Consider the following 25,174-nt stretch of genomic DNA (forward strand, 5'->3'; position numbering starts at 1 on the left):
CGTCCAACTCCCTCCCTCACACCCTCCCTTCCTGCCTCTGTTTCTGCAGTCCTCTCCTCTCCTGTCCCAGGCAGCACTGCTCCCTCCTCCTCCTGCAGCCCTGCCTGACTGCTCATCAATAAGCTGTATTAGCCCATCAGTAATCATATTGCGAGAGTGAGAGAGTAGGGCAGCCAGACCTTGTGTGCATCATCAGTGTGGTTGTGTGTTTGCGTGAGTGCGGGGAGGGAGGAGGGAGGGGTGTATCCTAGCGGAGAGCTTTTCCCTGTTGTAGTAACCAACCGCATGCCGGCTTGCCAGCCATTACTTCACTGCAGCAGCAATCAGCCTTTTCGTATTTAGTGAGCCAGACACACTAACCTGTCTGTCCCCTCCTCTTTTCTCTCTCACTCTCTCTGCATATTCAGCAGAGCTGCCTTCCTCTCGTCCTCATCACTCTGCCACTCCTGCGGCGTTGCTCTTTGCTTGAAGGGGACACTGGCCTGCTCCTCACCCACTGATTCTGCATGACTGTCACAAAGGTAAGAACGCTCTGGATGGGTAGCAACTTTCAGGATGTCAACAGTGATTTAGGCTTGAGGTTAGATCGCACTGTGAAGGTTATTTAGGGTGTTATTCTCATGAGTATGTGTGTGTGTGTGTGTTTTTCTCTGGAATAGATGAGTTTTTGAGTAGTGTTGGAGTTGCAGGGTAGTGCAAGGTTATCTGCATGCTGCTGTCTGAGTATGCATGTTAATGTGCGTTCCCATTAGAAATGCAGTCCGGTTATGACCAAACCAGACCAAAATCAAATTCTGTGATTACATTCTTTAATATGCAGCGTATTACAGGCCGGCAATTTATTCTTGATATGAGGAAGTTATTCTTTGTATCCATCTAGGAGCAATACAAACTTTATTTAGATTAGTTTCAGAGAAATACATTACACCAGGACTGGCAATTGAAAATTAAACTTTTTTTTTTTAGCTGCTGTAATTTTGTATAAGACTCTCTTTTAAACTCAGTTGTCATACTGTATGTGCAGGATTGTTGAGAGATGTTTTAGGAGGTTTGGTTGTTTAATGTATTTTATATATTTCAATCAATAAGAATATGAGCGATGTTAAGCAGGTTTTTGGTGTTTTGTTTGCTAGCGGCTGCAGAGTAATGTCCCTGCGGTTGCTTCTGTGATTTATAATATTAATTAACAGAAAGATTACCATTATAATATGCAAATGATGGCTTACTGTGGATTTCTCAGTACTTCACAGGAAAACATAACCTGAGGATTTTGGATTTCGGCAGTGTCAGAGCGCATGGGTCATATTGTGGCTTTTCCTTGATCAACTGTGGCTTTGATTGTACGTCATTAGTACATCGCTTTGGACATAAGTGTCTTTCAAATGAATAAAAGCTGTTCAAACAGTCATATTATGGAGACTCAGCCTCCATTAATGGATGAACTGCAGGTTCCCACAAGGCAAACAATTACATTTTAAGGTTAAGACTTAAATTTTGGTTAATGTTAGGGTTAAGTTCATTTTAGGGTTGGGGTTAGGCAAACAGCAATACATGAGTGTGTGTGTGTGTGTGTGTGTGTGTGTGTGTGTGTGTGTGTGTGTGTGTGTGTGTGTGTGTGTGTGTGTGTGTGTGTGTGTGTGTGTGTGTGTGTGTGTGTGTGTGTGTGTGTGTGGGTGTGTGGTCTCAAGCTGATCTTGGAGTAGGTGTGTCAGCCTGCTTGGTTGACTGTTTATGTGCACCCAAGTGTGTATTGGTGTTTGCAGTCTGTGTTTAAAGCTGCAGCAGCCGGTTAAAATCCTCTTATTCAATTAACAGAAAGAGAGGTAGACTAGGAGAGACAGAGACACACACATACAGAAACAGGAAGAGACAGAGAGAGGAAATTAGCACACCTACTCCCTTGTGGAGAATTAACCTGGACCAAAATAAATGGCCTACTGTAGACACAGGACAATGACCTATTTACGGCCATACACCTGCAAGGTCCACACAAAAGTTATGTTAATACAGAATTGCATAGTTTGTTTTTCCAGCCTGCACTAACACAGATATACAGACGATCACTCTCAAAGTACACTTTTTCATTCCTGTGAGTCAAAGAGATTGTGTGGGAGGTGTGTGTGCTACTGCGTAGGTGGACGTTCTCCACTACTAGAACTGAAAGAGGAAAAGGTCAGGTGCTTGTGGATTGGCACTGAGCCAAAGCCTAAATCTGACTGTAGACAAGGCCAAAGGCATTGAATGGAATCTTAATGAATCCACCCCATGAGTTTTTTTCTTCCTACCTGCAATTATGGAAATGAGGTGAGAAGGAGGAAGGAATGGAAAAGAAATATAAGACAAAAACATGCTTTGACATCTCTGTAAAAATAAAAAACGTTACGAAAGCACATTACCCAGTGGTATCTAAAAGATGATGGGTATGTGGGAGATGTAGAGCGAGGGAGCTTTTTTTTATTATTGCTTTGTCTGCCAACAGCAGAAAAGTCACCTTGGGAGGGATACAGGACAAGAGCTTCTCTGCTGACGGGGCTAAACAGCCTTCTACCACTCAGCACACAGAGACAAGAGACAGTCCCTGCAATGCCTACTTAGTATCAGATCAAGATGTGTATGGTCTGGCAGGACTTTTTTAGCATTACAGCATAGATTTGCATTGGGGGTATAGACATGTACGCATGTAGCAAAAGTGTGATAGTACTGTAATATCTTTAAATTAGCGATAATGTACATGCTGGTTTATGAACGCCAGCATTTCAACTAAACACATAATTACACACATTGGTGCATTTATAGGAAGAGTACTGCCACTTCTTCTCACTCTTTAGCACGTCTGCATACCTGAATAATCAAAAACTCAATTAGTTGTCAAATAAGTGAAATGCTCTCTTTTAGTAAGTTATCAGTTGCCTTTTTTTAATGTAAAACATTTTGCATCAACAACCTGTTAAGTTGGATAAAAGGTGAAATAAAATATTGATACAGATTTAAAATATTTCACATTTTCCTATATACATATAATTTTAATATCAGTTCATGCAACAAAGAAAACGTCAGGCTTACAAAAACACAGTCTATATTGAACGTTGTTTGGGCTGCTATACACCTCACTAATTAGATTTTCTCTCAACAGGTGCTACTAAATTGGGACTTTGGACATTTATTTTAGGGTTTAAGCATGTACAGTATATGATGTTTGATGTTATATGATGTTTTGCACGTGTAGTCTATACATTTTATTACAAATTAATATTTGTATATAATCATGTCAGGACATTTGTAAAAAATAAGAAATTAATTTGCAAATGGTAAATACAACCCATTCTTATAGTCAGGAAAGATTCTGCTGCCTGTCGTGTTCCTGTCTTTAAATGTTACAACCAGATTCTAACATTTTCACAGTCACATTCTTTTTGAAAATCAAAGTGTTGCATTTCCAATGGGACTGTTCTGCTTGTTCTGTTTCTGGGGAATAAGTATTATTTCTCTACCTTCCACCATGATCCCTAAACATCCAGGGCTATTTTTCTAAAGCACACATACTGATGTGCAAACATTACCAGATAGATTAATTATCACAGTAGTGATGAATATAAAGCTGATGGGAATATCCAAATGTAGCATTTGCCAGTTCTTGTTGCCTCTGACAGTGCCATGTTCAAACATATCAAAACAAAGAAAATAAGCAATAAATATCAATATCAACATATTAAACTCTGTGTAATATGTTGTATTGCCACAGCAATTGACATCTTAAATCACGGTCATATTAACACAACACGCTTTCTAGCTCTGGAGTTTTTCGGGACCTAAGCTGTCAGCACAGGATTCCTTGTGGAAAACAGCGATCCATCATTATCCACTCACTGTGGTTTTGCAGGTTCCCAACATCACATTTGTGTGATCTGGCTCTGGTACACATTTTAACTGTTAACAGTGGAGATAGACCTGCAGATTATTCTCTCTCCCTACAGCAGAGAAACTCTGAATACAAATGTCCAACCTCCGGACATGCAGACTCACTCATTGCTTTGGAAACGGTGATCGCTGCAGCACTTGCGTATGTTATTGTTGTCGGCCATTTTTCTTAACCTATATATTTGGCATTACACTGCACAGCTTTTATAGGATAGGCTGCAATAATACATAAATAAATAATTACCTATATATACCTATGTACTGTATATATACCTATATAACTATATCATTCAACATGTTTCTGTATCATGTTGTGGTTAAACATTATTTCTAGACTACTTGATTCAAGTAACATTTTAATACAGTAGCCCCAATTGTTTTACACATTCACAAAAAGTGTGTATTGTTCTTTTAGTCTGCAATTGGAAAAACTACAAAGTCATGCCAATAGGCCTATTGCAATGAATTGTGGGTAATTCAATAAGTGAAGTCGGACTCTCTGGAAGTCCACTTGAGGCCCCTTGTGAACTGGCCAAATTGTGGATTTGGACAGCCCTCAGTACTCGCACACTTCCTGGTAACCATAAAGTCCGCGAGTCTGCAAGTCTAATGAATTCCGAACATTTAGATTTAACCAGTGTGCAAAAACGGGCTCACATATCCCATTAAATGGCTGCTACCTTTTTTTTATTTAGTTTGTTCCTGTACACTTTAAATAGAAGCTGAATTAAATGTTGGAAGAAATGAAAGAAATACATTAAACATTTTGGTATATTTAATTGTATTTATTTGTCTCAGCAGATCACCTGTTGACTTTTATTTTGAGTGATTGAGAATGGCCCCATATTACTTAAGTTAATATTGATACAATCTAATATAATACAATTTGTTAAAACCAATAAGCATCTGTGTACATAAATGCATGTTATATAGGGGGTTGGGGCCACCACAAAATATTTCCTTTGAATGAGTGCCGTGCTCAAAAAAGTTTAAGAAACTCTGGTAAGATATTATGAGTCCTGAAATGTCACTGAGATGTACAGTACATATGTGTGACACACTGTGATGGACAGATCAACAAACAGAGACAGAAACTATCATTCACTCCTCTCACAAAATGCTGACAATGAAAATAGGTCATTGCATATTTAAATCCATGGCTTTTGCTTTCAAGCGTGGCCTTACTGGACTGAGTCCTCTGTGAGACGGGACCATAAACTCTTTAGCTTTTTAACATAGACAGTTTAGTCTACTGACAATAACTTATTTGAGCCTGGAGGTTTATCCTTGATATTGCTACCAAATATAATACCTCAGATTGAACATCATAATATGATTTGTAAAATACCTGAGCGTAATGCATTCCCTAACTGACCTAACCTAAACTTTAGGTTTATGAGCGGAATCAACTGTGTGTAAATATGCCAAATGCTTTTTAACACTGCTCCTGAGGAGATGGATCATGCACTACTTTCTACACTACATCTGCACTACATTATTTTCATAAATCAAAATACAAAGTACTGCAAAGTAAAAAAAAAAAGAAAATGTGTTCTTGAAAGTTCATTAGAGGCAGAAAGGAAACGGGAAGAGCGAAAGGGGGACGACATACAACACAGGCTCAGTGATATTACAGTTACATGGTATGCATGTTAGTCCTCTAGCACCCCATTACACCCCACAAATGTGCATTTTATCTGAATTTATTTAGTACTTCTGGAGCATGTATTGCAAAATCTAGAAACAGTCAACAGAAAACCAGAACCAACAAAACACCTTGTGAGAAAACTGGTCAAAAATGCGTTTTTGCACATTTTACCCCTGAAAATTCCAATTTGCTTACACGCTGCTTTTTACAGTTTTGATAAATCTTAAAGTATGTTTACATTTACTTCCATTAATTTCCATCGGAAATCGTCTTGCAGATACAGTGCTTGAAGCTTGCAGACTATTATACTCTAAATCCTTTGGCTGTGATGTGAAAATGAGTAGAATATTAAAATGAAAATAAAATAATCGTCTTGAGTGACATGCTTAGTGCTGCATACAGCATGTTGCTCTCAATGTAGCAGAGCACTGCCAACACAGCTCGCACATCAGGGTGCAGCATGGGATTATTATTACTACATCTGGACACTCCGTTCTCATTTGCTTTGTGATTGATTGATTGTATGTCTGTGTGTGCGTGAGTGTGTGGACGTGGGTGGGAATGCACAAATGTGAGATAGCAGACACATTATGTGTAGGTGGGTGGATGACTTCCATTGCTACTACTAAATCGATACAGAGTGTTGGAGTTCTTGTGATATCAGCAAAAGGACAAACCTGTTTATCTGCTGTCTTTTAACCTGAAACTAAATCTGTGTGTCTACATCCACAAGGCAGTTTGACCTCATCTCGAAGTAGCTCAATGAAGCCCTGCAGCCCCCAGCTGCTCCCTTACATTGGATAAAAGTAGGAAGGACAAACCCATACAGTAGAACTACTATGTAGCCTTCAGTTTGTCCAATAAAAAACCACTTGTGTCCTCCAACAACACAGGGGGCAACAGAGGCTAGGTCTCGCATTGATTGTTGCTCCGAGTTACCTTCCTGTCAGTTTACATTTGGTCTCAGTCCACAGGGCTCAACGGAGAGGCACAATGGCCACAGCGGGAATTCTCTGTGCAAGAAACTGACCTCTCCAGAAGGCCGGGGTCACTCAACCCTCTGTCTGCCAAACGACCTCCAGCCAGAGACATTGGGGAAATAAAAGCACAGAAGGACTGAAGTCTGTTCATATTCTGAACAATTTCTGAACATCTAACAACCGTGCCATAAAGCATAACGACAAGCTGCTGGCATAGAAACAAATTATCCAGACCATTTAAACTGTTCTTTGAATAACACCTTTGATTTGAAAGCTGTGATTTGCACGGCAATCCCTAAAATGGTCCAGTTGTGTTTGGTTGGATACCACAGAAAGAGCAGTGTGCCAGAGCTGGGCGGGGGGAGGGGGGGGATGCTGAGAGAGGAGAGGAGTGACCAAGATGAGGAGGGGGAGGACTGGCCTCTGCAGTAAACCTTTCTGTCCCTTTTAGACACCAGCAAAAAGCTCCCCAGCTAACACTAAAGGTAGTCCGTTTGGTGATGAATGATTGTCTATTCCCAGAGGACAGACCCCCACACACACATACTTATGTGTGTGTTACTATACTTGAGGGGACCCTTTATGACTTTATTCATTTTCTGGCTCATAACCTTCTGCAATGCACCCCGAACCTCACCCTAGTCCTATTTGACACCCCCCTGAATGAATGAATTAAAAAGGTCAAATATCTCTTAATTTGAACCCTAATGAAGACCTGCTGACGTCAAAACGTTGTTTCGTGTCTTTTTATCAAAACTCCACACAGTGCTGCTCCTCTACATGTGAGTGCCTGAAGTTTGCTCTTTTGTACATTGAAGCACATTAATATTGTTCATCAAGTCTTTAAAATCTTCACTTCACAATGTCTTGATTCTGTAGGTCTCAAACTCGGCCCTCACAGAGATAAAAGCACACAAACACGCATGTTTCTCTCTAGCAGAAGCTTTAAATTTAACCTTGTTGACTTGAATTCTATATCATTCAAAGTAGCATTCCAGCTGTGTTAAGTGTGTTTGCAATTACATATCTGAAAACACCCCAATTATGACAGAGGCCCACTCCGCTCTGATGTCAGGCACACACATGTGGTTGGAATGACGTTTGAAAGCCATTTTCAGAGTGTTTATGGTACAGCTTCTGCTGTCAACGGTAAGGCTGTTAGGACTCTCCATAGCATACAATAATTCATGATATGTTTAGAGATATGAAAGCTCTGACAAATCCATCCATCCATCCATCGTCTACCGCTTATCCGGGATCGGGTCGCGGGGGCAGCAGCTCCAGTAAGGAACCCCAATCTTCCCTTCTCCGGGCCACATCCTCCAGCTCCGACTGGGGGATCCTGAGGCGTTCCCAGGCCAGTGAGGAGATATAATCTCTCCACCGAGTCCTGGGTCTTCCTCGGGGTCTCCTCCCAGCTGGACGTGCCTGGAACACCTCCCTAGGGAGGCGCCCAGGTGGCATCCTTACTAGATGCCCGAACCACCTCAACTGGCTCCTTTCAACGTAAAGGAGCAGCGGCTCTACTCCGAGTCTCTCACGGATGGCTGAGCTTCTCACCCTATCTCTAAGGGAGACGCCAGCCACCCGTCTGAGAAAACCCATTTCGGCCGCTTGTACCCGTGATCTCGTTCTCTGACAAATCTCAGTGACTATGTTGTTTTATAGTGATTTTATTTGTCCAATCAAACTAGAAAATAAACATTCGCTGGAGAAAGACTTTGCACATTTACACACACAAAGCCAAGCACATCCACGCTCAAACTGTATTGAATTATTTACTCACGGCACCTCGCCCACCATAAATCTTAATTGAGTCTGATTTAGACCACTGGCTATTTGTCAAGCTTAATGTTTACCCGCACGCTCTCTCACACAAACCCACAGACACATTAAACTGAGAGCTAAATTACCAACCTAGCAACCCAAAACCTGCTATTTTTGCAGTAGGAAAAATATACAACAGTTTAGCAGATTAACAACCCCAAATCCAGAATTCAGCTTTTTTGAGTTTCTTATACTCACACTAAATGGAGCAGATAAAAGAATTAACACGGGGGAGAGCAAGTTGTGTGTGTGAAGAGAGGGGGGCAGAAATAAAGTGTGAGAAACGAGGAGGAAATAGTTGTGAGAAAGCCACTGAAAAGCATTCAGATCTCATGAGCTCATTGCCTGTCAGAAAGCTTCCTTACTGTGTGTGTGTGTGTGTGTGTGTGTGTGTGTGTGTGTGTGTGTGTGTGTGTGTGTGTGTGTGTGTGTGTGTGTGTGTGTGTATGTGTGTGTGTGTGAGAGAGACTGTCTGTAAAAACTGTACTTTTCAAATCTTTGTGAAAAGCCTGTAGTGTATTTCCAAAAGAGTTGGGAAACTCTTCTTTCCTTTTGTCACTGCATAAATCTTTCCTCCACTGCAAATTTATTGACACAATCCAGACTCTCATATATGTTGTCTGTCCATCTGTGCGTGTGTCCGTGCGTGTGCAGTCTGTACAATTAGGGCATAGGATGTGCTTCCTGTTTGTGGGCCTGGGGACAAGGCATGTCATGCATTGTGACAAGGGTGGTTGTGTGATTTGTACACTAACATGCTCATCGTCTGGTATTTAAAGTAAAGTAAGATTTACTGAATTCCAAAAAAGCTTTGGTTTCTGTGTTTGAAGAAACTGGAAGTAAGACTCAACACTAGTTAAAATGCCTGTGAGTTAATCACTTGGTACATTCAAACCCCCTGTCTATCATCTCCTTTCTCTTTGATTAATGCCTCTTTCTCGTATTTATCCTTTCTTTATTGCCTCTATCAGTATGAAATCTTCAATTTGTTCCTGTCTCTTTTCTCCTCTTTTGACCTTTTTTAATGTCTAGCAATTTGTCTGCCTTTGTCTTTTACCTCCTTTTCTTTTTCTTTCTCTGAGTCTCTCTCTCTCTTGTTTAGAGGGTCCTAAAACTTATATAGAGTATAGAGTTATAGTGACACAAGAGGCTCTCTTGTCAGATAGTCTCTGGCTGTGGCACATTGAAACAGATTAAATGGCTTGCAGCATCTGTAAGAATGACATTTATATCAGAAAACTCAATCGACTGACAGTTGTTTCTAATATTTTGCCCGTGCTGTTTGTATCAATGAGGGTAATACCAGAAACGGCACTAACGCCACTCAATAAGATGGTAGCTAAACTGGCAAACATGATCGGCTTCTTTACAACCTGTTTGACCGGGGTCGGGTCATGGGAGCAGCAGCTCCAGTAAGGAACCCCAATTTTCCCTTCTCCGGGCCACATCCTCCAACTCCGACTGGGGGATCCCAGGACAGTGAGGAGATATAATCTCTCCAGCGAGTCCTGGGTCTTCCCCGGGGTCTCCTCCCAGCTGGACGTGGCTGGAACACCTCCCTAGGGAGGCACCCAGGTGGCATCCTTACTAGATGCCCGAACCACCTCAACTGGCTCCTTTCAACGGAGGAGCAGCGGCTCTACTCCGAGTCTCTCACGGAGGGCTGAGCTTCTCACCCTATCTCTAAGGGAGACGTCAACCACCCGCCTGAGAAAACCCATTTTGGCCGCTTGTACCCGTGATCTCGTTCTTTCGGTCATGACCCAGCCTTCATGACCATAGGTGAGGGTAGGAACGAAGATCGACCGGTAGACCAAGCTTTGTCTTCTGGCTCAGCTCTCTTTTCGTCACAACGGTGCGGTGACTGTTGAAGGTCACAGACCGATGATGCCATAAGGACCACATCATCTGCAAAGAGCAGCAATGAGATCATCAGGCCACCGAACTGCAACCCCTCTCCTCCACGACTACGCCTCGATATCCTGTCCATGAAAATCACAAACAGGATTGGTGATAAAGCGCAGCCCTGGCGGAGGCCAACATTCACTGGGAAGGAGTCCGACTTACTGCCGAGTATCCGGACACAACTCTCGCTTTGGGCGTACAGGGATTGGATGGCCCTCAGAAGTGACCCCCTCACCCCATACTCCAGCAGCACCTCCCACAGTATCACCCGGAGGACCCGATCATACGCCTTCTTCAGATCCACAAAACACATGTAGACCAGATGGGCGTACTCCCAGGCCCCCTTCAGGATCCTTGCGAGAGTGAAGAGTTGGTCCGTTGTTCCACGACCAGGACGGAATCCGCATTGTTCCTCTTCAATCAGAGGTTTGACTACCGGCCGAACCCTCCTTTCCAGTACCATGGAGTAGACTTTACCAGGGAGGCTGAGAAGTGTGATACCCCTGTAGTTGGCACCTCTCTGGTCCCCCTTTTTAAATAGGGGAACCACCACCCCGGTCTGCCACCCCATAGGCACTGTCCCAGACTTCCACGCAATGTTGACGAGGCGTGTCAACCAAGACAGCCCCTAAACACCCACAGCCTTCCGCATTTCTGGACGGATCTCATCAACCCCTGCGGCTTTGCCACTGTGGAGTTGTTTGACTACCTCAGTGACTTCCGTCAGGGAAATTGACGATGATCCCCCATCAGCTTCCAGCCCTGTATCTGACTGATCATGCTTCTTTAAGGACTGATTTGGTGATGTTGCCGTGTTCACAGCTCTCAGAAATTACTTTGAGTACAGATTTATCATAACCGGCTGTAAGACTACGTTGTATTAAAATGTAATTAGCCCCAGAAAAGAATATGTCCCATAGTCACAAGTGAAGTGACTCAATATTCAGAGCTCTTCTACTTAACATTGGTCAGTTTAGTGAACAGCAGGGAATGCACTCTATATATTTTTATATAATACTGAAGTTGCATTATTAAAGCTGCTGTGGTCAATACATGTATACTATACAGGCCATTGCAGTACCACTGCAGTGAGAATAAGGGTGGTCCATTTTCTCTCTTTCTAACAGTAGTTGCCTGGTCGGGAGGCTTGATGAAGTGTTGTGGAATCTACTTATGTAATTTTATCCCACATCACATTCCCAGACATGAGGCTGACAATAGCTGTGCTGTAGGCTACCCTGTGCTGTGTTTTCATTTCATGCATGCTTGTGCAATGTCAACTCACATTTCAGGTATGTTCTATCATCAGTGCCGAGACCTAATGTTTTGTGATTTGTTTATTTCTCACCTGTGGTATGGTGGTCGGGTGTGATGTACTGTGATGTCTTAAAGCAGGGGCTCTCAATGGGCCCAGCGGCCGTTCAGAGAACGACTATTTATTTATTTATCTTTGTGTGCATTATACTGTAGGTAGCTCTGAAAGAGACAGTTGAGAGTTGAGTGAACATAAGAGAGCAACGTGTGGGGAGTGGGGCAACCAGTGAGAGAACATCCACCATGGATGATACCACCACCCACACTCTCTCATACACAAACACACAGACATCCGCATTGGAGTTCATCAGGGTGAAATTCAGCTCTCTGTTTTGCCTATGGGCACTGATAGCTGTGTAAATTTAGACATTAGTCTCTCTGCAGCACAAAATACTTCATTTATTCCATTTTATTCCCTCATGTGCTTTATTTCTGACTTTGTGTCTCTACAATACCCTCTCCTTTATATTTAACATATTTATGTAGACTTTTTTTGTATAGCTATTCTATAATCTGTGCTATGATCTGTTCAATGATGCTAAAAATTAGATGCTCAAAAAGCATAATAAATTATTTTGAAGATAGTTGGTCCTGGTGGTTCACTGTCCAGAACTAACTGATGAGTCCATGAGGAGATCACATGAACCATAAATACATAAGCCTCTTATAAATGCTACAGTATGGTGAAAGTGTCAGCTCTGAGCCACAGATAAAGCCTGGTGTGTCAAGCAGTTTGTTTAACTGGGTTTGGCCAATGCAATCAGGAGGGTTTGAGTTCATTTGAAGTTTGGAGAGATCAGATGCCAGGTGGTGCAGGGGAAAAGCTATTGGTGCTGCAATACCAGTGGCAGTGTTTATAGGTGAAGAGTTGATGGGGGAGTACGCTTTTTGCTTCATTAGTGTCTCCTAGTGGTTGGTCAGTGTGGCTTGCGGAGGAATGGGATCGAGGATGGATAGCGTAAACGGAAGAGCTCTGATGAGCTCGCAGGTGAAAAGAAGGCAAGGCAAGTTTATTGATATTGCAACGTTTCAGCAGCAAGGCAATTCAAAGTGGTTTACGTAAAACATCAAAAAACATCATTGAGACAAAGTGCAGAAGAAACTCACCACAAAGACATTCAAATTAAATTAAAAACAGCCATTAAAGAGCCAATAGAATAACAAGACAAAGTAGATATAAGGTATAAAATATAAGAATAAAAGTTACTGTGCAGGGTAAGAAATTAGTAATTATTTGATTTTAATAAAAGGGAGTGGTAAAAAGGCACTTCAGTCAAGTCTTCAGCCTCCTCAGACTAACAGAGGAGTTACTAGCATTGCAAAATAAGAAGGAAATGCAAAAAAAAGACAAAATAACGTTTCAAATTTAAATGTTAATATATAGTTTGAAAGGTATATATTAGGTACACATTAATATAGTTTGAAAGGTACTTTGTATTTGTGTAGGCAGCTTAATGACGGCATCACTGGGTTTGATTTATCATGGAAATCATTTCACAGAACGGTTATCTGATTCTTGGTTTTACCAGATATTTTTAGTATACTGTGAAAGTCAATCGGTCCTTATTTTTGGAGAATCTGTTCTTAATTTCAGCTGTGTGGATTTCAATTGCTGTCACTATGGTAACCCAGTGGGTATGCCTGTCTGTCTAACAGTCGAACAACAGAGGAGAGAAACAAAGAGCCTTTACAAACGATTGGACATTAGAATTCATACTTCTTGTCAAACATGAACTTTATTCTCTGCTATTTGTGGAATTATTAACATTTGTTATTACTGTTCACAGCACTTTTACTACATTACTCTTTGACATTAATAAAACATATTGCTAAATTGCGCAGAATTCTATAAAAGATTGACTAACATGATTGAGGATGCTTTACATGGGCATTGTCCTGCACCTGCACATTTCTTTCTCTAAGTTTGATTAGAAAGCTACATCAACCTTCTTTCTTATTTAGTTTAATGTTATGATGGAAAAGTGGACAGTTGTATAAGTCCTGAAGACATTACGGTATGTAGACTTAGTGTATGCATTTCTTTGTGTGTTATTGTTTACTGGACGGATTCACAAGCTGAGAGCCAGCTGTGTCTGCATTCCAGCCTCTTGCTTCTTCACCGTGGGTGCAGCTGAGAGGGTTGTCTGGGTCTATGCTGATGTGCCAGCTTCATTTATTTATTTAGATGGTTCGTGTAAAGAGATGACGTAGAAAGGAGTAGAATAACACAAGTCAAAAGCTCAGATGAAAAAGGAGGGTGAGGAAAACATGCAAGACCTGAATCAAGATTTGGCTGCATTACTAATAAAACATGGGTGATTTGAAGTTTAAGTGTGCTTAAACACTTAAAACTGTCAATTTCATTGCATTCCTCTTCAACAATATGAGTAATGTGACAACAGAAAGATTTTAATGCTCCATTTCACACATGAAAAATGTACCCAATGATCAGTAAAAAAACGTTTTTATTAATGGTGAGTTTAGATAATAATTGGGTATGGTTATGTAACTAAAAGTTAGCTTATAAGAGGCTGTAATCATGATTAAATAAGGTTTAAAGGATAACATTTCAAAATATGAAAAAATAAAGCACCATTAAACAATATTTTTGTCATTGAAGTTGAACAAAAACATCTCCCTTTCATGTAAAAGGGTTGTTAGTACTGCCGATCCCACTGAGAGTTGACACCGCATCCTGAGCTCTTAGCAGCTTTTAGCTCGTTGTTTTGATTTGACATGTGCCTGGTGAAGAAAAGACTAAAATGTAGGACCCCAAAGAAAGGGGTTGAATACAGTCAACAATGGTACATAAAAGCAATCTTATTATTCTTCTTACAATAACAAATTATCGCGGCGTAAAAGAAAGTACAATTAAAATGACTTGAATATCCTGTTAGATCGGTGTAGAAACCTTAAATGCATCTGCTTGCCTGGTATTTTAGTTATTTTCGCTGTAAGTCCCAGCGGTCCTTGTGTCACGCAATGTAAGGACCGTAGCCTAGCAATGCTCCTGACAATGAAGAATGAGCGCTGTGAACGTAGGGTAATAAAGGCTAAAAGACATCATTCCACATCGTCAGGGGAAAAAGCTGTTGCGTTTTTGAGTGGAAATGTGCTGAGGGTAGCAGTAAAGGAAGGCATGCACAATACTAGTACAGCAGGTTGCTGTGTGCTGGAAATTTTAATGTTCATCTTTATTTTAAGTCTGGAAATATATCTGGTCCAACCCCACCCTGCTACACACACCTTATTTCTCTGCTGCTCCAGAGAAATGCATTTGCTAGGTTGGCACCCCTTAATTAGTAACGTTATGCCACTGTAAAACTTCAAATGGTGTGGACTGGAAGAAATTGTGAAAGAGAGCAACTGTGTTTTCACATCAAGGAAACCACAGAAAGATAGTAAGGTTATTCGAATGAAACAACCAGGAGAGTCGGCATGTTATCCAGTATTTTTAAAATATAATCGTTGTATAGCCACCTATCTGTGTTGTTTTGCAGCCTGTGCCTGTGCCTGTTGCTAGTTGGGATTTTCATCTTGGATTTGTTAAATTGTGATGTATAATGAGTAATTTACTTTACTATGTCCAAGTAGATAAGGATCTTTGCAATGTGGCCTATTTGTTATGTTAAAGAAAAAGTGAAAAGAAGCGGGCGTGTTTCATGTATTTGTATTTCTACATTGGTTAATTATGATAAATCTAAATCTAATCCTGCATTGACAACAATTATGTAATATGTGGTTTGCGTGTATGTGAGAACATCAAATCAAAAAAGATTAACTTTGCTTGTAAGCAGTACCCGCACGCATACGTTACACTTTTCTTACACATCCTTTTTATAGGATCTGTCTCACTTGAATTCCTAACATTCTTTCCCTAAACCACTGATAATCAGTTAAGATGAGATAACATTGAACGGTGTTAATCCTGAGGTCAAATATTCTGCAGTAGGAAAGTAGGAAAGAGTTTTTTCAATTTTAAAATATGAAATATCATTAGAGGTGTTTCTATTTAAACTAACTTTACCGCTTAACTTAACTTTAAGCCCCAGTTCATACCTGTGTCAAGGGCTCTCGAAAAGGTTCTCTGGCCAGAAGTAAGTTTTGAACAGTATGGCATTATTATTTTATTATATAAGTTGTCAGAGGGGGACATCAACATTATATCATACAAATCAGCTCTAAATACGTATATATAATATATACTCTTGGTATGTATCATCCCTGATCCATTCAACAAGATTAATGCCCAATCCAACAAAACTAATGTAATAGACACACAAAAAATAGACTTTCACAGAAACAATGGTGGACAAGATTACATCGTATTACTCAGGAAGTGAGCAGATTCAGCAGGGAGTACATGGTGTCTATAAAGAATCCCTTCCTGAATAACAGCCAAAATTAAATATTTGTCCCCATATAGGAGAGTGAAATGAGGCCTTTGTTTTGCAGCTGTCTTTTAAACTGGGACACATAGGTCTACTGTGCTGTAGAAGTCCAATTGACAGGCTAGCAATAAACAGATCAATGCATTGGAGTGGAAAGATGTGCATGAGTGACCACATGATAGATATCCCACTTATTGCTAGCTTGCCAAACAAGGTCTTGCCATGTGAGTGGCATGCTCTTATATAAACTTTATAATAAACCAATGGGGGAAAAATATAATAAGCATATGGAAGCACGTTGATGTGGAATGACAGCAGCATTAGTATTGTAGCCCTGTGGTTAGTTCTCTTTTGGTGATCTCATCATCAGAGTGGCTCCTCTGAAATAGGTCAAATTCACAACACATTAACCTTCACCCACATATGGGAATAGTGTCATTTCAAATGTGGCTTAACAAGCTCCCACATGTGTGCAAAGCCTATTACTGTCTGTTTCTTACTCTCTTGATGTGTGTGTCTGTGTGTGTGTGCACATTTTTGAAGTAGACTATGTGTGTCTTTTCTTTCTTGATTGAAACAAAGAGCTGACAAAGACAATATTGAAGAGACACTGGAAATATTATCCCAGATGTCATGAGTGCATATGGTAGTTTTAACCACAGGGAGGTGATGAACACTATCTCTTTCCTCATCTCACCTGTCAGATTTGCACAGTGCATAGTCAGCATCTCCACTCAGGATCTGCACCGGCTTATCTTTTTATACTATAGTTGTGGTTTAACCTGCTTACTGTGTTAGAAAAACCCATTAGAAGTCTTTGCTCACGTCGCCGCTCTGAATAAATGGGAACATCTGGAGTTTCCCTGCCCCCGCTTGAAAGCTGGCAAAGGTGCCAGAATCTGTTTGTCTCTCACAGATTTACCCTCCTTGTATCCTGCCTATGATAATTCATTGTGACATGCCATGTCACATAATTCATTTGTGTTGAAGAACCAACAAAAGGAGAAACATCTTTTGGCCCAATTATTCCCTTTAATATTGTCAGGATTCGGAAAGAAGCTCTTTGTTGGTATGCTCTCTTAAATGTTATTACATTTTCATTCCTGTCCTCCTGTCTGGCTACTCAATTTCTCCTCCAGCATCAACAAACCACAACTCACCTGTCTCACACTGTCCAAACGATACATTCATTTATAATAAAGAGCGTAAGTACACTTGCTACATTTCTGAGAACCTGCAGTTGTTCCATGGACCTTCCGACAATGTGACTCAACTAGTCTATTAAATTGTGATTAACCATAAAGAAATTGCAGAGAACTGACCTGGTGCTCTAATATGATATTGACTCGTATGAGGTTCCTGTGCAAGGACATTCGTTATCTCATTGCCCTCGGTAACTGTATCTGACAAATGACTTTATAATATCCTTTCGCTCCTGGTATCCGGCATCTGCACCTTCTGTCGGTCAGGTCTTTATTTATGGTCTAAAGATATCTCAACAACTACTGGACGGACTGACTAGAAATTTGCTGTGAAAATCTAGAAAGCTGATAGACCATGAGATTTACTAATTCACGCTCCCAGAGGATGAATTCCTTGAAAGCTGGATACTCAAATTCATCTTCCTAAATGTTTAGTCTCGTTGGTAAGATCATAATAATAAAACATTGACGGAATGTAATTTGCACTTTCACTTTCACAACACTTTCATACTGTCTGATGTAAGGAACTAGGGACCACCAGCGAGTCTTTAGACTGTTATTCTTGTGTATCCTCCTTATTTTTGTGTTATTCCTACACTTTCTTTCATATTTAATAGTACCTTTTAGATGCAAGTTCAATTATTTGTATGTTCACAAACTTAAAGCTTAAAAATTATTCTGTTTGTTGACTTATGTTGTATACAGGTATCTTGACTCCTCTATTAATAATCAAAGTACTAAGTCACAAAGAAAACAAAGTATTGTATGCCTCATGCAAACATGTTTTTTGTGCATTTTTTATTTATCTCTATTGGAAACTGGGTTGATGAATATTTAGATCTTACTGATTCTGTTAATTCTTGCATACATTATGTTCTTTCATGTCTTTCCAAGCAGTATCACATAAATAATAGGAAGATTGGTATTCTAGCATCACAAGTCCTTGTCGCCGAGGTTCAGACGTCTGCTGTCTGGAATGGAGAAGTCCTTGGCCAGGCAGATGGTCTGGCACCCAGCTTGGCCACGTTGTCTGTCTAGGTTTGCTTTTTCATGCTCGCCGTCCATCCAATCCTGCGAATAGAGACAGAGTGAGAGAAAGAGATAGTGAAAGAACACAGTAGAAAGAAAAAAGAGACAAGTAATGGATTTAGAAGGTAGAGATACCAAAAGGATGTTCAGTCCGTCTGGTCGCTGACACAGTCGAGCATGATCTGTGAGTCTCTGTGATTCTGAACTTCAAAGATTTATGTCTCGTTCAACAAGTAGCTTTTCACAGACGTGTTAAAAACTCAGCCATAAATATGCTGAAAACACCAGACGATCAAATATAAAATATTTGATATGAACCAGTTTGATTGATGGTTTTAATGGAAAAGAGAAACCAGTTTCTGCCCAGACTTTCCATGTTGAATCCTTTGGTTATGCTTTCCTTGTAGAATATATATATACATGTATGTAAGCGTAATTAAGCCTTTTTTATTGCAGACATTTGAAATTGTCATAGTGGAAAAAGCACAGGTGTTGCTAATAACATTAACGACAGCTCTGTTATATTCAAGTAAGCCATGACAGTGTGACAGGGAGCCAGCCTATACAAAACCAGGACCCTGAAACTGAAGCAGCCAAATGAAATTCATTCAGTCATGTATACCTGTGCTTTTCATACTGTACATGTCAAAATGTCTTTCAGGAAAAAGGCCGATTATGCACCAGTGCACTGCAGGGTTGTTGCATTGATGAACTTTCTTAAAGGACGCTTTTGGCTCTTAATTAAGCTTTAGCAAAAGTATGGTCACCTAATAATGATTGGGCACAAGCCCACATGCTCGTCCCCGTGTGTGCCAGACACGGTGTTGTTGCAACCACTGGACACAGCGCGAAGGAATACGCTATTATTTACTCTGTGGAGTAGATGGCACTATATTTCCTGCTTCCAGTAGGCAGCGCTATGACTTGGGCTCAATATTTCTGTGTAGATGTTGTCATGCCTGGATTCTAACCAAGCAGGCCAATTTTCGCCTGATGTCTGTGCCAATTTTCGTGAGTTTTTGCGCATCTTAAACCCCTCAAAAACGCGTTCAAAGAGCAGAAAGATAATAATAATCTCTACAAAAACAATAGGTTTCCACGCACTTGTGTGTCCCAGGCATTAAAAGTGATTGCTAATGATTGTTTTGTAAAGAGATTTGTCGTTACATACATGGACCCATACAGTTTACGCGTTAACCACATTAATATAATTTGTCTTTAAAGAAATACAAAGACAGCCACATGGCAATGAACTTCTGGCAAACAAAGTAACGAAATGACCCTCAATTGTTGTTTAAATGAAACCACGTCCACACGTGTGTGATCGCAGCTGTCCGCGGAAAATCTATATACGAGCCTTAAAACCTGCTTTTGTTGGTGGACTCAATTATACACAAGCACGCTTCAGCACATTTGAAATATCTTGTAGAAAAACAGCTCAGTCACGTAGAGTTTGGCAATAAGTGTTGTCAAACCCAACAGACAGAGCTACTGTTTGTATTTGATTCATAGTATGTACTGTAATTAGAATATAACTCTCCAGGTTTTGGATTAAATTACCAAAGATCTAACCTCCTGCAAGTAAGCGTGCTTCATCAGCAGTCACCTTGAAGTTTTGAGGCGCAATATCTTAACAGATCTGAAATCATAACTGACCGAATGATTAATGATTCCACAGAGCTGTTTCTATGGTCCTACTTCAGTGATGAAATTCAATAAGTGGTCCTTCATCTCCCTTTCCGGCTTCTTGGGCTCAGTGCCATTTGGCTTTCTCAATTTGAACCACTGCCAGAGGGATTTGAGTTCATAGCTGATGAGTGTACTATCACATAAATCCACGTTCTTTAGTGGCGCACGTAAAGAACGTAAACTGTGGTTTGTGTGTGTGTGTGTGTGTGTGTGTGTGTGTGTGTGTGTGTGTGTGTGTGTGTGTGTGTGTGTGTGTGGGTGTGTGTGTTTGTGTGTTTGGGGCAGGTGGTCTGACAGAGGGGAGTTAATCTCTGTCTGATAAAAGCCTCCTCTGCTCCTCCTCTCTGTCTGCTGCTTTCTTTGTTTCTTTAAATATTTCATCATTCTTTGTTGGTCTTCCCCCGCCCATTCTTTCTCTCTTTTCTTATCTCGTCTTCTCTTTCACCTTAAATCCCTTATTCTCTCTTTTATGCAGACTCCCTTTATCTCTGTTTCTTCTCTGTCACTGTGCCTCTTATGTCCTCTTTCTCTTTTGTTTCTCTGTCTTTCCTCTGGGCTTTTCCGTCACCTTGAGTCTACAACCCCCCTCTGTCAATCGGGGTGTGAGGCCCAGCTCACATCATTATGCTCCAAAAAGCATGTGGCAGTAACTCCTGGAGGGAAAGGAAAGGCAAGCACAGGGAATATTATTAATTTAGACCATTTCATTTGATTTTCGATAACTGACCTTTTAAGTTGAATTGGGAAAAATTTGTCAGTGTGTTTGAATGTAAAATATTGTATCAAAATGTCTAGGAAATACTGCAGTTTATATCCATGTTAATAAATTGCCTGGACAATAACACTCCTGCCATCAACCTCCTTTTACATTCTGGGCCGATGGATGGATTCCTGGACACCCACTCCACTTGTGCTCTGATAAGTACCCTTCACCTGGATTTCTGGATTTCCTGTCCTTGGGTAGTGTGCTCTGCGCACCATTAGCGCTGCTTAATGGGGCTGGCTTAAGGCCTAAGAGCTTCCATTAGCTGAGCTTCTGCATCTCCTGTCATTATCGTCGAGTAATACCCTATCATCATGAACACATTCCAAAACTTGACAACAGCGCTGGCTGCTGTTTCACCAGGCGACTATCTATGGCACAAAGACTTTCCTGATTTTCAACCACTAGCTTTTGAGTATTTTAGCACAACAATATTACGGCTACAACAATATTTCTTGCAGCCTTCTGCGCTTCTTCTTTTACACCAGCTATGGTACACCGAGGCAGTGGCCGGCACAGTGTGTATAACAACTACAGCCATGCTAGCAGTTCTGTGAGGCTTTACTTGGGCACAGTGGTGATGCCGATATTTAGCATGTGAAATGTTTACCATGTTCAGCATCTTAGTTTAGCATGTAAGCATTCGCACTAAAAACTAAATAATGGACGAGTTGAATATTTAACCTGATCATGGTGCTAGATGAAAAGTCAGAGCATTGCTTACCTTAAAGTCATTCAAATGCATCCCTTGGGAACCTTGAATGTCTGCATCAATGAATCTGATAGTCACATCACTCTGAACCACAAATGTCAGGAGACTTCTAAAGTCAGTGGGATTCCTCCTCTGAGGACCATGAATGTCTGACTGACAGACACTGGGCCTTTTAAGCATTACAACAAATACATTTTAGCGACAGGCTAAAACCTTTTACATGTCTGCCTCACCATTCAAGCTGTCAAACATTAACTGACCTCTGGAATGTGTGCCATCAGTGGTTGCAGTGGAACCAATAATATGGGGCTTCATTTAGCAGAATGTCCTACGCAGCATACAGTAAAACAATTGCACCTGCAATGCTCCACTGTGACTTTTTAAGAGGCATCCTGGGGGTCCAGTTTAAAGGCTTTGTAATACAGGGGTATACTGTAGTTTTGTAGATGTGGCATGTGGAGTTGAGGTAGCACCACCCCTACCTTCCACCTGCTAATTGAGTACATGAGCTATTGTAGGCTGAAGGTCTGACATTAATAATAGGAAGAGTTTGCCCTTTCACCCGTTCTTATGATACACTGTAATGGCGTATTACTGTTGAGCCTTTCTGGTGTGTTTGTCTGTCTTCATAATTGTTTGAGAAATTCCAGAAAATGACATAATAGACAGTAATGGGCCAGATAATGGAGACGGAGTGAGTTCTCTTTTCAACTGATTCAAATTAATGTAGGCTCAAATAAAAGATTACCTTTCCAACATTCCTCAACTGGCCATCTGGAAAATCTGACAACAATCCAGATGGATTCACTTTGGTCTGCCCGAGCAGATGTGTTAAATATATTCTGCACTGCTATATTTTATTCCATTGGCCACTTGCGCATAGCTGCTAGCGCCTGCAGAGTAAGCTGTGCCTTTCGTTCACTTTTGTGTGTATCTGATGCTGTAAGCAAATGCTGCATCAATGGCTTCCTGCATCAGTTTCAAACCATTCTTTTTTAGTCTTTCCAGACAAATGCAGATGTTCCTGGGATTTGCTTTCCTATATTCCAAGACAATCTAGCATCCACTACACCTGCTATTAGAAAGCAAAATCTTGGTGATTTTAATAAAGTCAAACAATTACTCTGTGAGCGCAGAAAAAAAAACTACAGCTCCCATGAACATTTCCGAACACGACAGCGCTGGTACTTACATCATCGTAACTGTATTTTTCTCCATAACTGCATTTATTTATATATAAATGTATATAAAAAGCACCAATGGCTAACAACATAAATACAATCAATTCAATATACAAGTAAAGTGTTCCTGTGAGTTATAAACAATTTACATAAAGCAATGCAAATTAACGTTTGATAATGAAAAAATTGTAAACTTGTAAGAAAATGGTATCTATATGGGATAGGTATTAAGTCTGCATTGCTGCTGACCATTGATGTTGACCGTCAGTTGATTGATGGTAAAATGCAAATACTTTGCTTTAATAATCTGCATCTTCACAACACACAAAAGCCTTTTAGATCCACAGTTGTCCCATCAGCCATTGCCATAGCAATGTAGAATATATTTCAGCTCTTTCAGCCAAGCGTTGACACTTCCTGTGTAAGATCTCACTTCACACTGAGAGGAAATAAGAACCAATACGATATCTCGCTGTTTGTGATATTTACTCCTCGCAGAGATGGGAAGTTGTCATAAATGACTGTACAGTGTCACTGCCAAGGGAGAGGAGGAAAGTACAGAACATGACATGGTGGCTTGACAGGACTCCACCATGTGACAAGTGATGCAGTCACCCTGCGGATTTCCCTTTTGTATCTATTGAATTGGAGCTCAGATGGCTCTACTTCCTTATTTGGCACCAACATTGAGAAAAGCTTGATTGGAATAATTTAAGCCATTGATTTGATCTGATGGTGTTTGAATGGCCTTTATGGTTCATAATGAGTCAGTATGCTGCCATTGACTCTGTATAGTTCGAGAAGAGAATGGACGTTAGACTGCAGCTGGGATGATGGAGGAGAACAGCCAAGTGATGTTGCTATTCTTATAGAAATAAGTATTTTATTTTGTAGTTTGTTGCAGTTCGACGGCTAGTTTTATATTTTGGTGATTGTTTTTTAACTGAGACACAAATATCTGCAGCTTTTAGGATATTGGAAAGAGGGTTAAAACCTCAAAGAGAGAGGAGGTCAGGGAAAGAGTGAGTGTGCACAGAGCAGCAGCAGTGTCTTGAAGCAAGACGTAAAAAAGCTCAATAAACACTCTACTCTCTGGAGCGGTCTGCCTTGCAGCCATGAAGACTACAGTAAATGTATACTGCTGCAAAGAGACAACACAAGGTCAGACATGGACGCAGGCACGTAAATGGACACACATGTGCAACACATCATAAAGAGAAGTATATTACACACAGAGACACACATACATACCAAGCCAAGACGCCAAGGCAAACCTACTTCACAGTAAGCCTGCAAGGCTCCACCCTCATTTCAAACACACTGACAAATATCAGGGGATGCAATTTCCACTATAACACCTGCCTCTGTGAATCGATTTGGCCAGGGGTCGATTCAGAAACAGTTTGTAGTGAAAGAGCAGGTTTGACAGTTAAGAACAGGCAGTGATTAGGAGCTGGAGTCAGAATCAGAATCAAAAATCCTTTATTAGTCCCACAACGGGGAAATTATCACTGGCTCCATTAAATCTTTAAATATACATTTCAGTAGGATGCAAAAGACATGTCTATGATATACAGGTTTCCCCACTTTTGTTTTTAATTGTCAATAAAAAAAAACGCATATTCTTAGTCAGCGTTTCATAAAAACTAAATGTAATTATTGTTCCTGATGGAGTCTTCTATTTAAATAATAACAAACAGTGATGCTCAAACCAAGTTCATCTATTTCAAGTGTTGCTTGCTTGTTGATACATTTCAGATCATGGTAATAATGATGTGGGTCAAAGATCTTATTAATTACTTTATATAAATAGTACTAAAGTCACACACAGCTCCCAAGTGTTTTAACAATATAAAGAGCTAAAACAGACTTTGACAGTGAAGGGCATTATGGTTATTTATAAAGGCTTTTCCATATTTATAAAGACTAATTTAACATGTTCATATATTATTGGTGAAGCTTTGTTGGTAAGGTAAGTAGTTGCTCATAAAAATAATAATATTTGTTTTTAAGAAAGGGATTAGGTAATTACAATTTATAACAGAACATGAAATCACAGCCATGTTTTATTAGATGAAAAAAATACAAAATGTGACCTCTGTGATTTTATCATTTAATACATATAATAGCTAACTATTAAATTATCGTTTCAGTTCATTAACAGCAACATTTATATAATTAAATTCTGGAAAAATGTCCTCCGCCTACTTTTATACTATAAAGATTGTTCAAAGGTTGGGAGAATTTACATTACATGACACGAAAAAGTAAAACCGACTCAATGACAAGATATTGAATTTCTGAATGTAGCTACAGTACAGTTAGCTGTATGCTTAAAATACAAATACAAAATAATGATATGACATTTTATTTGAGCTTTGAGACAACTGTGGATTGTACCACTCCTTATTGGGAATATGTCTTCCACATTCCTTCTCTATAAACGTTTCTTTTCTATAACGTTTTTTAAAAGCAACAGTCTGACAACCTTGACTTCTTTGTACAGTATCTGAAAATGCTTTCATCTGGTCTTTGGCACTGATGCAGTTGCTAACAAGGTCCACAGTTGCAGACGTTCCTTCTGGCATCCACCTGTGTTTACAAAAAATTGGTAG

General features: G+C 40.3%; 1 protein-coding gene across 2 annotated transcripts in view; it reads left to right on the forward strand.

Annotated features, from left to right (window-relative positions):
- The first annotated feature begins 264 nt into the window (after positions 1-264).
- coro2ba (coronin, actin binding protein, 2Ba) overlaps positions 265-25,174 on the forward strand; it is a 44,286-nt gene continuing 19,376 nt past the window's right edge. For both annotated transcript variants that reach the window (XR_003831974.1, XM_029427582.1), the window contains exon 1: positions 265-521. Coding sequence is in view for 1 of the 2 variants with exons in the window: in XM_029427582.1 (XP_029283442.1) it covers positions 507-521 (15 nt within the window). In the remaining variant the exon portion in view is untranslated. The remainder of the gene's footprint in view (positions 522-25,174) is intronic.

This window comes from Cottoperca gobio, chromosome 3 (assembly GCF_900634415.1).
Source record: "Cottoperca gobio chromosome 3, fCotGob3.1, whole genome shotgun sequence".
In the NCBI taxonomy this organism is placed as follows: Eukaryota; Metazoa; Chordata; class Actinopteri; order Perciformes; family Bovichtidae; genus Cottoperca; species Cottoperca gobio.